Source organism: Arvicanthis niloticus, chromosome 21 (assembly GCF_011762505.2).
Source record: "Arvicanthis niloticus isolate mArvNil1 chromosome 21, mArvNil1.pat.X, whole genome shotgun sequence".
NCBI lineage: Eukaryota > Metazoa > Chordata > Mammalia > Rodentia > Muridae > Arvicanthis > Arvicanthis niloticus.
Window position 1 is genome coordinate 2,041,927 of NC_047678.1, and position 14,619 is coordinate 2,056,545.

Here is a 14,619-nt window from a genome sequence, read left to right on the forward strand (position 1 = left end):
CTGAAATACAGGCAAACGTATCAACAACCATTATGGTATTTCTACTTGTTCTTCAGGCAAGGTAAGCCTTCAAAGGTAGTCTGGCACCCTGACATTGCTTTATGTTCATCTCCTTTGCTTTAGTTACAAAACCAGGTACATAATTACACCCTAGTTTCATTTTTGTTGCTGCGATGAGACACCTTGGCCTAAAGCAACTTTGGGAAAGGATTTACTTGGCTCTCAATTCCAGATTATAGTCCATTATTTTGGGAAAGTCAAGGCAGGAACTTGAAGTGCCACTTTGGACCTATGGTAAGGAACAGAGAGAATAAACATGTGGTCACTTGCCTCTCAGCTGGGTTTTCACTCTTCTGCAGTTCAGAGTATACACAACCCATGGTGTCACCCACATTCCTGCTCAGTCTTTCCACTTCAATTACCAATCAAGACGATTTCCTAAGGACATGCCCGTGGGCTAAAATGGTGTAGGTAATTCTTCATTAAGACTGTGTTTCCAGGTGGTGGTTCAAGTTGTATCAAGTTGACAGTTAAAATCAGCTATCATACAGAAAAGACACAGATAAGTTATTGTCTTTTTTTTTTTTACATGTATTGTAAAAGAAACCTGAATCTAAATTATATTTATGATAGAGTGAAACTTATTAGAACCTCATATGTGATATATTTTCTGTGTATCGATCAGGAAGCAAGAACATGGCTCTAAAATGACCACTTCTTGTTTCTATTGTCCCCCCCCCCTTTTTTATTACAGTTACATTTTCGTTGTTTGCCTCTTAGTTAGACATGGCTAAGATAAAGACCTTGCAAACCTGTTTGAAGAGGTAGCAGGGGTATGTGTGCATGTGGGTACAGCTGAGATCCTGGGCAAAAAGGCAATAGCTTCTATACATAATAAAACCATCACGAGTTAAAATTTACCCTATAGATGTTTATATCCATATACACAAGACACTAGTGTAAATTAAGCATGTCAAGAATAGTAACTTAACTTGCAAAATTTAAAACTGAGGTAAGTAGCCACAAAATTTGCTGCCCCGTTATTTTTAGAAATTCTGATGGTGGATTGAGTTTTGCCCCATTCTGTTTTAGAGACACACAAAGTGACACAATAACAGATACACAAAAGCAATTGTTGTGAACATGCATTATAGAATTACATTGAGTGTCCTCAGTGGAAACAAAGTAGGAACTTCACATCTGTATACCTTTGAGATGTAAGAAAGGCTTGGGGAATGCAAAATGGACAGGAGGTGTTTATTCTGTTTCTTTCCCTGTTGGAGATACATAAGAGGGCAGCTAGCCTAGGTCAGCTTCACCTTCTGGAGGCTTCAACTAGCCTGCTGAAAACAGGGCAGGATTTTCCTTTCTTCCTTGAGTAACTGCTTTGATCTTATCATCACAGGTTCCTTTCTTTCTTAAATATTTAATTATGCTTATTTATTATTTGTGTGAGGGCACAGGGAGGTGCACATGTGCCATGGTGAACGTGTGGAAGTCAGAGACAGCTTTCGGGGTTATTGTCTCCTACAATGGGGGCTTAGGGATTGAACTCAGGTTATCAGGCTTGGCAGCAAATACCTCTACTGCAAATGCAAGTCTTCATTGTTTGGAGGGTGCTCACTAGTACCAGCCTATATCTGTGGCGCTCTGCTGGAGCATTATAATCCTTTGCAAATATCTGGAGAAGATAAGGGGGCAAGCTGTGTTGGGACATTCAGCATAGGGCAGCTTACCATGGCAGAGTTCTGGAGTGGATGAACTGCTGTGTGCTTAAGGAGCAGCAACGAACATCATGGGTAAAGCCCAGAGAGTAGAAGCAGTAAACATCAGAAGGGCTGGAGACAAGTGGGGTCACGAGTGAGAGGTTTTCAGCCATGATAGAGCTAGACTTTTACTTGAGTAAAACCACGATGTGACATCACTCAGGTGATGAAGGAGTCAAGTTGACCGATATCCTCAGAGTTGACTGTGAATAGGAAAGGGAAGAAGCAGAAAGCCACTGAGAACCATTTTTATAATCTTGTGAAGGCTCTATGGACTAGGGCCTTGGTTACAGAGATTAAGTCAGATTCTGTATCAGATTGGAAGACAGAGGCAACAGGGTTTGCTCAAAGACTGGCTATAGATTGTGCAGGTGGAAGTCAAAGATGACTGCAGCATCTGGCGTGCTCCACTGTGAGGCTGAACCTGTCATTTTCTGAGAAGAGGAGGATTGGGAGGAGAACAGATTCAAAGGAAGATAGAAGTCAGGGTAGAGTGGGTTACAGACGGCTGTTCTAGGAAGTCAGGGTGTAGTGGGGTGGGTTACAGACGGCTGTTCTAGGAAGTCAGGGTGTAGTGGGGTGGGTTACAGACGGCTGTTCTAGGAAGTCAGGGTGTAGTGGGGTGGGTTACAGACGGCTGTTCTAGGAAGTCAGGGTGTAGTGGGGTGGGTTACAGACGGCTGTTCTAGGAAGTCAGGGTGTAGTGGGGTGGGTTACAGACGGCTGTTCTAGGAAGTCAGGGTGTAGTGGGGTGGGTTACAGACGGCTGTTCTAGGAAGTCAGGGTGTAGTGGGGTGGATTACAGACGGCTGTTCTAGGAAGTCAGGGTGTAGTGGGGTGGGTTACAGACGGCTGTTCTAGGAAGTCAGGGTGTAGTAGAGTGGGTTACAGACGGCTGTTCTAGGAAGTCAGGGTGTAGTGGGGTGGGTTACAGACGGCTGTTCTAGGAAGTCAGGGTGTAGTGGGGTGGGTTACAGACGGCTGTTCTAGGAAGTCAGGGTGTAGTGGGGTGGGTTACAGACGGCTGTTCTAGGAAGTCAGGGTGTAGTGGGGTGGGTTACAGATGGCTGTTCTAGGAAGTCAGGGTGTAGTGGGGTGGGTTACAGACGGCTGTTCTAGGAAGTCAGGGTGTAGTGGGGTGGGTTACAGATGGCTGTTCTAGGAAGTCAGGGTGTAGTGGGGTGGGTTACAGACGGCTGTTGTCTAGTACTGATGTAGAGCAGTCTGTGTACTGTAGTTCATAGGAGAGGAGTCTTCTTTTTTGGCTAAAACTTTGGGCATTAGTAACGTATTAAAAAGGATTTTTATGCCGGCCGGTGGTGGCGCACGCCTTTAATCCCAGCACTTGGGAGGCAGAGGCAGGCGGATTTCTGAGTTTGAGGCCAGCCTGGTCTACAGAGTGAGTTCCAGGACAGCCAAGGCTATACAGAGAAAGTTTGTCTCGAAAAGACCAAAAAAAAAAAAAGGATTTTTATTTTATTCATGTATGTGCATACCCGAGTTTATGTGTGTGTACTAAATGTAAATATTAGCACTCAGAGGTCAGAAAGGGACACTGGATTCCCTGGAACTGGAGTTTAGGTGCTGGAAGTGGGACCTGTGTCTTCTGTAAGAGCAGCAAATACTCGTAGCTGCTGAGCCATCTCCCCGGGCCCATTATTAGACTGCCGTTATTGGTCAAAAGGTTCAACATTTTAAGACAAAGTGAGTTGTTTAAAACAAGAAAATGAGAGTGGATGGAGAAAAAGTCCCAAGAATTCAATCCTAATGATTTTTGACTTAAGCAGGTCAGGAAAACCAGGAACAGAGGAACAACAGGTAAGGAATGAAGAAAGATTTTAGCCAAAGGGGACCAATAGGAGCTGAAGTAGAGTATAATCCAAAGAGTCAAATAAGTGATAACTTGCTTCAAGGAGAAGAATGCGCCGTTTGTCAGATAATGCTTCATATTCATGAACATGAAGATCAAAACTTAACCATGAGATTTAGTGATGGTCACTGGTTGTCTTGAGGCATTGAAAATGTACACCAGATAGGACTGGGTTTAAGAGAAACTGAGCAGTGAGAAAATAGAGGCAGTGGTAAAGAAAAGAAGGTTATGGAATAGCCCGACAGTAACAGGGAAAAATTGACCATATGACTCTGGGCAAGAGGAAAGGAGGAGACAAAAGGGAGAAGATGGGAGAGTGTGAGACTGTGGAAGATTGACTGGTATTGATGGGGTTTCCCTTTGTGACTGGGAAGGGGTAGGATAAGTGGAAAGAATGAAGAGACGAGGTCTTAGAATGACCTCTTAGATGATTTGTAAGAAAGGAGAAGCTTGAATACATGGGCCCACGTGCATGTTAATGAGTAGACAGAGTTATGAGAGCTTGAGGACTATTTAGCTATTTTTAAAATAGAGAATTTGCATTTTAGGACTGGCTTAATAGGTATTGCTTTAATACATGTTACCTAATGGAGTTACAAATAATCAAAATGGCCTCGAAATAGAAATGTGAAAAGATAGTGTAAATTGTTTGTTTTATCCAGAATCTGAACATATTTGTGATGCTGTGACATGGGATATATATGATACACATTCATGTTACATGCACATAAATGCTCTTTGTAGTTTGGATTTTATGTAGGCAATAGGAAGTACAATTTCTCTTCTCCAAGGCAGGTAATAGAGACTCTCATCTCCCCTTGTCGTTTTTGTCTTAGGTCTGACATGTTGCACCATTAGATCTGAATGCTGCACCAAGCTGGTCCTGCTGAGTTTCTGCAGCTAGTCTGTTAGCTTTGGGTCACATCCTGTAGTCTAATCACGGTTTGATTGACTGTCTTGCTGATATCAGTGATGCTGACATTAGGTTTCCATAAAAGCCCACCTGGTGTGTCTTTTTATCTGGATCCCTGCTGTCTGTCTGTCTGACTGTGGTATATGTGTATATTCAGGTGTGCTTGTCTATGTATTTATGTGGTGGTCAGAGGTCGATACCAGATGTCTTTTTCTATCATGCTTCACCTTTATTTTTTTAAACTAAATAATTAATTAGTGACAGAATTTGTCATTGAACCTGGGACTCTCTAGTTTGGCAAGGCTGATCGGCCAGTAAGCTCCAGGGATCTGCCTGCTTCCCTCATCCCTAGCTCCAGAGCTGGGGATATACATGGGCACCTCCACAGCAAGCTGTTCTATGAGTCCTGGGAATCCAGGACTCAGTTTTTCTTTGAGCAGGATGCACTTTACCCTCTGAGCGACTTCCTCAGCCTCTTTTAATATGTTTTATAAGCCATCAAGTATAAATCAGTGCTTCCCTGGGTCATGTGAGCTGCTTGAGCAAATAATTGAACATGTGTGTGTGTTTGGGAACTCCAGTTTATAGCCAGAATGTTGGAAACACTGTCTAAACAATCTAGGACAAATGGCATCTAAAGTGTCCATGTTGTGCCATGTGACTCTAGGCAGGCAGGGTCAGAAGTAAATGGAACTAGTGGGTACCCAGCAGGTGTCCACTGCTACAGAATCGATAGCCTTGCTGGCTGGTGTGAAGTCTCTGCTCCTTTTTAGGTCACTGGAGTCTTTTGTGTGATGTAAGAATAGAGGAGAAAAACAAGTGTAACCATTGCCACCCAATGGAGTCCGTGAATCCAGAGTTAGAGTGACTGTGAAAGAAAGAGCTTTATTGACAACACAGTGGCTGATGGAAGATAGCAGGCTCTTGTCTTCCAGCGACCATGACCATCGTACCCTTTGCCCGGAGGGAGAATGTTATATAGGGACTTTCAGGGGTTTGGGTTCTAGACAGATGGGCTGCCTCAGTTGTCCATTGTGCCTAAACAAGGCCTCTGGAGTGGGGCTGCACACATTCCCTCTTGCTCACTCAGGTCAGTGAGTGCTGTTGTCCACAGCAACTAAATAAGATACACAGGATCAGCTTCTGTGTTGGCAACAGAGGCTTTCTGGTTGTGTTGGTGTCTCTGGCAGCACACTTCCTGGGTGTGACCTTCTTCCATAATTTGGGACCAGGTTCTGCTCAGAAAGTCTGTGTTCTTGTTAACGTAACTGTGCAGTTAATCAGTAAATGACAGGCTTTAGCAAGCATTAATCCTCCAGAGGTAGAGCAGGCAGAGTGAGGAGTGAAACTCGACTGAAGAGCCTTCCTGTGCTTTCTCAGGCAGTTTATGGTTTCCTGACATGGCACTTGTTGTGTATTTTTAATTGTTATGACATTAAACCAGGGAACAATGTTGTATTACATAAACAAATCTTTTTCAAAATAGTGACATTAACCACTGACCCAGACAGAAAACTCCCTGAAGTGAAGCCATGGAGTGCAATGACTAAGAGTCAGATTTGGGTCACTGTCAGCTGTCATCTTGACAAACCTAGAGTCACTTTAGAAGAGAGACCCTCAACTGAAGAATTGACTCATTCGGATTGGCCCAGGGGCAAGTCTGTGAGGCATTTTAAAAAAATTTATTTATCTATTCACTTTACATCCCAATATCAGCACCCCTTTTCCTCCTAGTACCCCCTCATACAGATAGTTCTTCCCGACCTCCAAACCTCACCCTGGCATATCTAGTCACTGTAGTACTAAGTGTGTGTGAGTCGTTTTCTTCATTGGTAGTCGATGTAGGAGGAGCTCCAATCACTCCGGGCAGTGCCACCCCTGCGCAGGTGGCTCTGGATTGGATAAGAATGCCGACTGGGAACTAACCAGCCAACAAGCAGCATTCTTCCATGGCTCCTGCCTCTGTTCCTGCTTGAATTCCTGTTCTGATTCATTCAATGATGGATTGTGACCTGGCAGTATAAGTCAAATAAACCCTACTCTCGACAAGCTGCTTTTGGTCAGAGTGTTTGATCACAGCAACAGAAGGCAAATGAGGGCCGTCACTCTGCAATCAGTGGCTCTTTCTGCATAGCTTTCTTAATTATCTCTGTTTACACAAATGGTCTAAATCTTCAAACCTCAATTTCTTATAAAGAGGGATAATAGCCATCTGGTAGAGATCTAATAGTTAAGTGAGATAAAACATTCACTCTACTTGTACTGACAAGCAGTCCTAGTTCTAGAAGGTTCTTTGCATGCTACCAGCAGAAAATGGTAATTGTGGATTATCACCCAGTTACAGACCCAGTGACCCACAGCAGTGGCCCACCTTTAAGATCTACTGGCTCAGCAGTGGCACATGTTCCAGGAATGACCAACCACCTTTAGATCGGATCTAAGGTGCAGTGTATAAGATGAGATCCATATCTGACACTGCTAAAGTGATCAAGAACCTGGAGTAGAGAGGTCACAGGCCTAGGGAAAGACCTAGTACTATTACTCTGCTAAAGGAACACAGCAATAAAATGACTCCAAGTGACATATTGCCATACCCATAGATCATGCTCAGCCCTCATCAGGAAAACTTGTGGTAAATGAGAATTAACAGAGAGAGACCCACAGCTGGATAACGTGGTGACACTGAGAGACTTTGGATCACTCAGCCATAAATAGAATGCTTTCATCAAATTCCTCAAGGCTCAGGGACTTATTCAGACAGGGAGGCAGAATCATTGTAAGAGCTAGAGGTGGTGACAACTCCAAGGAAATAGTGTCTTCCCAATACAAGAGGACTAATGTGCATATACGCTTAGACAGAGACTGTGGCAGCACCTGCAAGACCTGCACAAGTTCAACTCAGAATTCTAGCACTGAAAGGGAGAAGTGGAAAGTCCCACCCCTAACCAAGGAACTATTTGCAATTGATATTTGCTAGGAAAGGGAAAATAAGCTTTTTTCAATGGAATGTCACTGGGTGTATCAGCCTTACTCCAAAGCAGTCCCCATGCTCTTGGAGTAGTTGACCAACACAAACCCTCCTTCCCTCTCTCTACACATGAGCACTTGAGCACACACACACACACACACACACACACACACACACACACACACCCCACATATACATATGCATATGTATTTATACTGTGTATATAGTTTTTGTTTTGTTTTCACATTTTTTTTTTTGTTGTACTGTTTTTTGTTTGTTTTGATTTTCACTTTTTGCTTTTGGTTTTTATTTCATTGAGTGAGGGTGAGAGCGACAGAGAGCAAGAGAAAGAGCATGATGAGGGAAGTGAAGAGGAGCTGAGAGGAGCTGAGGAGCTGAGGAGCTGAAAAGAATGACAAGATGTGTTATAGGAAAGAGTTAACAGAATGTTCCGAGAATCTGAATGTAATGTCTAGGTTGTGGTACAGGGTTTGTGGTGTGTATGACTGGTTTTCTGTAAGTGGTGAGCACCACTTGTAAGGAGAAAGTTGTTTTACTTCCTGTTTCTATGTGATGTGTGCATGAATACCCACACTCACACTCAGGGCAGTAGCATTTAAAAATATCTTAGTCTTATGAATTAAGAGAGAACTTTACTGCGTATCTGATTTCAAGCATGTTTTGTGATGGCAGTTCATGCAGTTTATATCTAAAATACGGTTTGTGATCTTGTCTTTGAAAATCTGTAAGAAAAAGCACATAACCAATCTTAACAATTCAGTTTGTGTAGTATTTGTAGTGATTTTTCTAATAGTGTCACTTAGCCTTTGTCGCTAGCTCTGTGCACGCAGTGGTCATGGGCTTAACTTGAGACATTGAGTCATACACTACAGGCTCTCAGTGGCCAGCCACCAGGGCCAGCACATACTGCTGTCAGGCAGACCTTCAAGAAGGGTGTTGTAGGTCTCTGTTTTTGTGTCTCACACTGAAAAACAGGTGACCGCCATATTTCCCCATTATAATCTAAACCTACAACAATGTCTCACACATACTAGGTATTCAACAAATATGAATAAATGAATATAAATTCAAATTTTTTACTCAACTAAATGTCATCTTCTGAGCTTGTTAATTTTGAGCCGTTTTCCTATTTCTTTGACCTTATTTGAACTTAGTAGTATTTTCTATCTATAATTAGCATATATATATATATTTTTTAGAAAACCAGTGTGTTCACGGTAAATGTCAATGTTAATGTTTAATTACTCCATGATACTATATAATAATAATAAAACAATACCCATATTTTTCATAACTAAGTGAAGAAAAATGACCTGAAGTATTTTTTTAGGCAGACATTTTCAGAGGTAGCTTAATAGTAAAGTGAATCTTGCTGGAAAGTACTAAGAAGTTTTGGTGTACAAATAATCTCTCGTGGGACAGAAATGCCTGGTGGCAGATAGTGTTAGGTGCATGCAACAGGCTCCAGCCATGGCCAACCGCTCAGGCCTTAAGGCAGAATATGAAGGGAAGACAGATGTATCAAATTTGCCATTTGAAGAGATTACTCCTTTATCTGGCAGCCCCTGGCACACACCTTTGGCATACAGCTTTCTATTGGCAGCTTTGCTCACTTGTATCAGTGTACCCCAGGGCTATTAGCTTCCTGGTGCCCAGACACTGTGAGAAAACTGGGCACGGGTGAACATTTGCACACCGCCTCCATCCCTCTTTCCCACTGGTTATATTCCTGTCAGACAGCGAGTCCCCGAGGCCACCATTCCATTCCATTCCATTCAATTTTATAAGTGCCCAGTTCTCTGTGACACATAGTAGGTGTCTAAAGAACCAGAAAAACATGATAGTGTAAGCATGCCTAGGAATTTCTACTTGTTCTGCTTAATGCTTCTTTTTTACTTTTAGTTACTCGGTTCTTTGAACCCAACCTCAAAATACTTGGAGCTGCTGCTTAATAATGTGTCGTGTCTAGCTGAGAAAGCACAAGGTACTATTGGACCTCACAACTCGGCCCTTAGGGACCCTTTGAAGGGGCTGGTGCCATGGCTCACATTTTGTAGAATGAACCTGCCCACTCTGCACACAGCACATGGACACTGTTGGCATCCTCACTGGTCCAGAGGAAAAAGAATATGGAAGTGTTCATGTTGATCACTCCTAACCTCCAGTAAGTTTGCCTCCTGGCCAATGCCGTTTTTTTTACCTTTCAACAAACACCAGTTGAAGGCCGCCCCTAGGGAAGGTCAGGAGCGCCTCCTGCAGATTACTCAGTGCTTCTGTCATTGCTCCTACTGGCTTTGGGAGTACTTAGTCACCGAATGCAGCTCGGACTGGAGCAGAGCTCAGGGTTAGGATATTCACCTAGTGTGTGGCCCTGGACTTGATCCCAGCATGGTCTACATAAATAAGCCATCAGTTGTCAAATGAGCAGGAACAATGAGGTAGGTTTCAGTTGATGATGGTGTCTGCCAGCAGTGACTTTGGGGATGTTGATGACCAAACTTCCATAACGCATCTCTGCAAAGCTCGCTGACTTCCTTTCCACTCAGTATCTCTGCAGCGGCCTTCTGTGGAGCTTAAGGGATCTAGTGTGGTAGCACTGGGAACTGAGGCTGCCCTTTAATGGGTCACTTTATAGAGACTTTTGTTTGTTTATTTTTTATTTTATTGAAAAAGGTCTCAGTATGTAGCCCAGGCTGGATTTGAGATTGTGGTGATTGTCCTGCCTCAGCCTCTGGGTGCTGGGATTCTTGTTATGAGCTACTGTGCCCGGTTTACAATGCCGTAAGGTACTCTGCACGTGTAAACATGCTTAAGTAACAGTGAGGGTTGGAAGGAAGAGTGTGTGTGTGTGTGTGTGTGTGTGTGTGTGTGTGTGCGCGCACATGCGTGTGTAGGTCAGAGGATAATTTTCAGAAACTCAGGTCTCACCTTCTTCCACCGTGTGAGGTCTGGGAGTGGAATGAACTCTGACTGTCAGGTTTGGTAGCAAACACTTTTACTTACTGAGCCGTCTCGCCAGCCCTGAAAGACTTTTCTGGGAATCAGTTCACTGCAGATTTAGGTGAAGCGAGGTAAAATAAGTGCCTTGAACTTAGAATTGCGTCTTCACTGCAAAGTCGCAGCACGGTTTAAATTGAGAATGTGATTTGAATAGTTTCGTTTGCCATTCCAGTTTTGGATTTCGGGGGGCGGGTTGCCTTTGCTTTGTGACTTTGTTGTTTTCTGAATTGTTTTAAAAGAATAATTAATCCTAAATGATCACTAGTGTCCATTGTGCCGTTTGTCTTTGTGTGTAGAACATTGCCTTCAAATTATTACTGGTTTTAATGAGAGGACGTGGGAAAGGACGGGAGGTGTGACTATCGTCTATTAGAATGGCGATCTCGGTTTTATGTCACTTGATCCCTTCAGCAATTCTGTAAGGTAATCAATACTATCCCACCACAGAGATAAGGGTAAAGACAAGATCAGGGAGACAACCTGCTTAGAGCAGTCAGAGTTTCAGGCCTCAGTTTTAAGAGAATTCAACTCTTTCTAGTCTCCCATCTCCTTTTACTCTCCTGAATGGTGTGAGCAGTTCACTCATGCACCAGTGACTGTCAAGTTATGTATATCATGCCCGGTCTTAGGAGCAAGCAGTCAGTGGTCTGTGCCCTGATGGAATTACAGTGGCACAATGAGATGTGTGCTTCAGTGAGATTAGTCCTGACCTGAGGATTGCCAACAGTAGGTGCAGATATAAATGTGCACTGTAGGAGCCTTGGTCAAAGTATTGTTAGTTTTGACTGAAGGAGCAGAGGAGATGCAGAAGAGTGGATCTGAGATGCCTGTGAGATGGAGGGTTGGTATAATTAAGGGGTGATAGGAATTTGGAAGGGGCCTGAAGAATTGAGGATGACTTCAGGTGTGATTTGGATTGTGTGTTGTTACCCTTACTAATTTGTGGAAGGACAAGGCAGGATGCAGACCAGAATAATGATAACAATAATGTATGGGTTAGTTTTGTTAGGTTCCACTAGGCTGGTAAATACCTGAGAATTCCATGGGGATCTGGGACCATGAGAGATCAAGTATCATGACTGTTGAGTATCTCTCACACACATGTAAATGGCATATGAAGCCACAGGAGCTTCCATCATCCAGGGAAAGCAGACATGTATAGTCAGCAGAAGCCACAAAGGCCCTGTCACAGATTCCCATTCTACAGAGAGTCTTCGTCTCCTTTGTTAACTTAGAATTGGATGCAGATATAATAGCCCTTCCTATGTAGGGAAGGTGGCTCACCCTGTAGCCCTGCATAGGAAATATTAACCACCATGCACCCTGCAAGACTCCAACACCTTAGCAGCTTTCAACTGGACTAATGTGTCTCTGTGTGACTCTTAGGGGCTACATCTAAGAGTCCTAATGGGGTGTCAAGAGTGAAGGAAGCCTCTTAGGAACAGTTGAAAATAGGACATCCCCAGCGGGCACTACCTGGAAGCCATTCAAATGCAAGATGGCAGGTAAACAGCCGGTGGCTCAGTAGTAGACCCCCACACACACAGCAGTACGGTTGATTGTGCTGAATATAAAATGCTTTTTAAAGGAAGGAAGCCAGACACCAAAGAACGCAGACTGTATGATCTCATTTATATAAAGTTCAAGAACAGAAAAACAACTGAGGACAGTGGAGATGATGCCTGGGCAAAGGGAGGCGTGGGAACCACAGGGGGTTTGAGATGCTCTGTGAACCGAGGACTGCGCTTCTCATACAGTGCATTCATCTGTCCCAGCTCATTAACTTGCATACTTAGATTTGTTCACTTCACTGTGAGTTTCAAGTCAGCAGCAAAAAAAAAAAAAAAAAGGCATATGCCGATTGCCGAGCAGTGCGTGGGAATACGTCTGGTGAGTATATGCCTGCTGTTTCAGGCTTGGGGAACTCACAGGAAGCCTCCAAGCCCTCATCGCTTCAGGTCCAGAATGAGTTCTTTTTACACACTGCGATCTGTACTCCACAAATATCTATTCCAACAAGACTACTGAGCAACTCAGATTGCTTGAGGTAGTATTTTAAATTACCTTAGGAGGACAAGAGTAAGCTGTGAGTGTTTCCATTCCCACACTGTACTCTTGTACACTCAAGGCTGCAGCACGGAGCTCACAGGACTTACCCGAGGGTGGAGCAGCTTCTGCCTTCCTTATCTAAGCTGGATAGAGGGGCAAAAGATAGTGCAGAGGGAGGGAGAAGGCAGAGGTCACCTGAAGAAGGTGTTTTTATGACTTAAGAAACCACTTCCACCATTATTCATGTTACATTATTTGTTCTTTTGAACAGGATATAGTGGATAACCTCCTTCAAAATGGAAGATGGAAAGCCCGTTTGGGCACCCCACCCCACAGATGGATTTCAGATGGGCAATATTGTGGATATTGGCCCTGACAGCTTAACAATCGAACCTTTGAACCAAAAAGGCAAGGTGAGTTTCTCAGAGAGATTTCAAAATGGTATCTCCTTCAAACACACACACACACACACACACACACACACACACACACACACACACACACAAATACATATATTTCCCCCAAGAAAGGTAAAAATGAAAAAATATTCCTGCCATAGTGGAGGAGACAAATGTCTGGAAATGTAAATGAAGTTTTGAACTGACTTCCTTGATTAAATGGGACCTGTGCACTATGAGGAAACAGGAGCCTGTGATAATCAGAAACCTAGCATTCTAAGTTGGGTGATAAAATACAGTCAGTGGCAGCAGTTTTATCTCATTTGCTACACTATTAGAATCACAGGGTTGGAGTGATGAAGTCAGTGTGTTACAAAGTAAACATGATTGCTGCTCTGACGCCAAGTTTTTCCAGGGAGCTTCAACTCTCCTTTTCCTGTTTTTCTTTTTCTTTCTTTGTTTCTTTCTTTTTTGTTTACTTAATCTTATTTATTTACTTAAATTTATATACTGTGGGATTGAGATAAATATCTTTTTGTTGTTTTTGTGCTTTGTGGTTTATTTTTTAAATTTTATTCTATGTGTGTTAGTGTTTTGACTGCATGTCTGTGTGAAGGTGCCAGATCTTGGAGTTATAGACGGTTGTGAGCTGCCATGCGGGTACTAGGATTTGAACCTGAGTCCTCTGGAAGAGAAATCAGTGCTCTTAACAGCTGAGCCATCTCTCCAGCCCTAGATATTTGAGTCTTAAACCTCCCACATATTTTTTATGATAATAATATAAAATATGCTTTAATTTTACACATATATTATTTACTTCATTTTAAAAAAATCTTAGACATAGACTAGTCAAGATTCCTAAGTGGAAGTTGGGGGAAAGTGACCAGGAGCTGTGACTTGCATATAATAAGGGCCTCCATTGTGGACATGTATCTTTCTTCCAGTTTTCACAAGGTTGGGTCTTCTTAGTGCCACAGCCTCACTGTTTTAGGCTTAACAAATAATCCTATTAGATGTTTCTTCTTCTGAGTAAGTGTACGGATGAAATTTCTGTTTATTTCAGACTCTGCAAATCTCCATGAATAATTTACATTCTACCGATACGTGGTTAACTAATGCCATATGACTGCCATCCTTCTGGGAACCTTAGAAAAACAAGATGGATCTCTCATGAGAATTTTTCAGAGAGAACACTATTCTGTTACTGTAAACAACCCAGGAACCAGAGTGCATAATATATACTGGGCCAATGTTAGTGGATGCCAATTAAAGATGCCTTCAGGAAAGGAAACGACAAAGTGTTCTTGCCCTCCCTTGTTAGTGGTGCCTGTTTGTGCTTTCAGCGCACTACATGTCTAACAAGCGAGTTTTTAAGAGTTCACACATAATAAATTTTGAAAGCTTTACCTTTTGCTTAACATGTTTTATAAGCACAGTAAGCTAAAAGGCAGGAGTGAATCAAGGGCTATACCTTCTGAGTCTGTTCTCTTCTGGTCCGTCACATCTGTAGGTGACAGAATAATTCAGCTCAAGAATAAACTAAACTTAATTTGAGGGGCTGTGTTTTTATTTAATACTGTACATATGTTAATGCGTTCTGATCTATGTCATATGACTGTTGATCAGGCACATAT

General features: G+C 42.8%; 1 protein-coding gene across 1 annotated transcript in view; it reads left to right on the forward strand.

Moving 5' to 3' along the window:
• Positions 1-14,619, forward strand: part of Myo6 (myosin VI) — a 122,800-nt gene that overhangs the window by 33,216 nt on the left and 74,965 nt on the right. The window contains 1 exon segment of the mRNA XM_076918064.1: positions 12,859-13,000. Coding sequence (XP_076774179.1) covers positions 12,884-13,000 — 117 coding nt within the window. The 5' untranslated portion in view covers positions 12,859-12,883.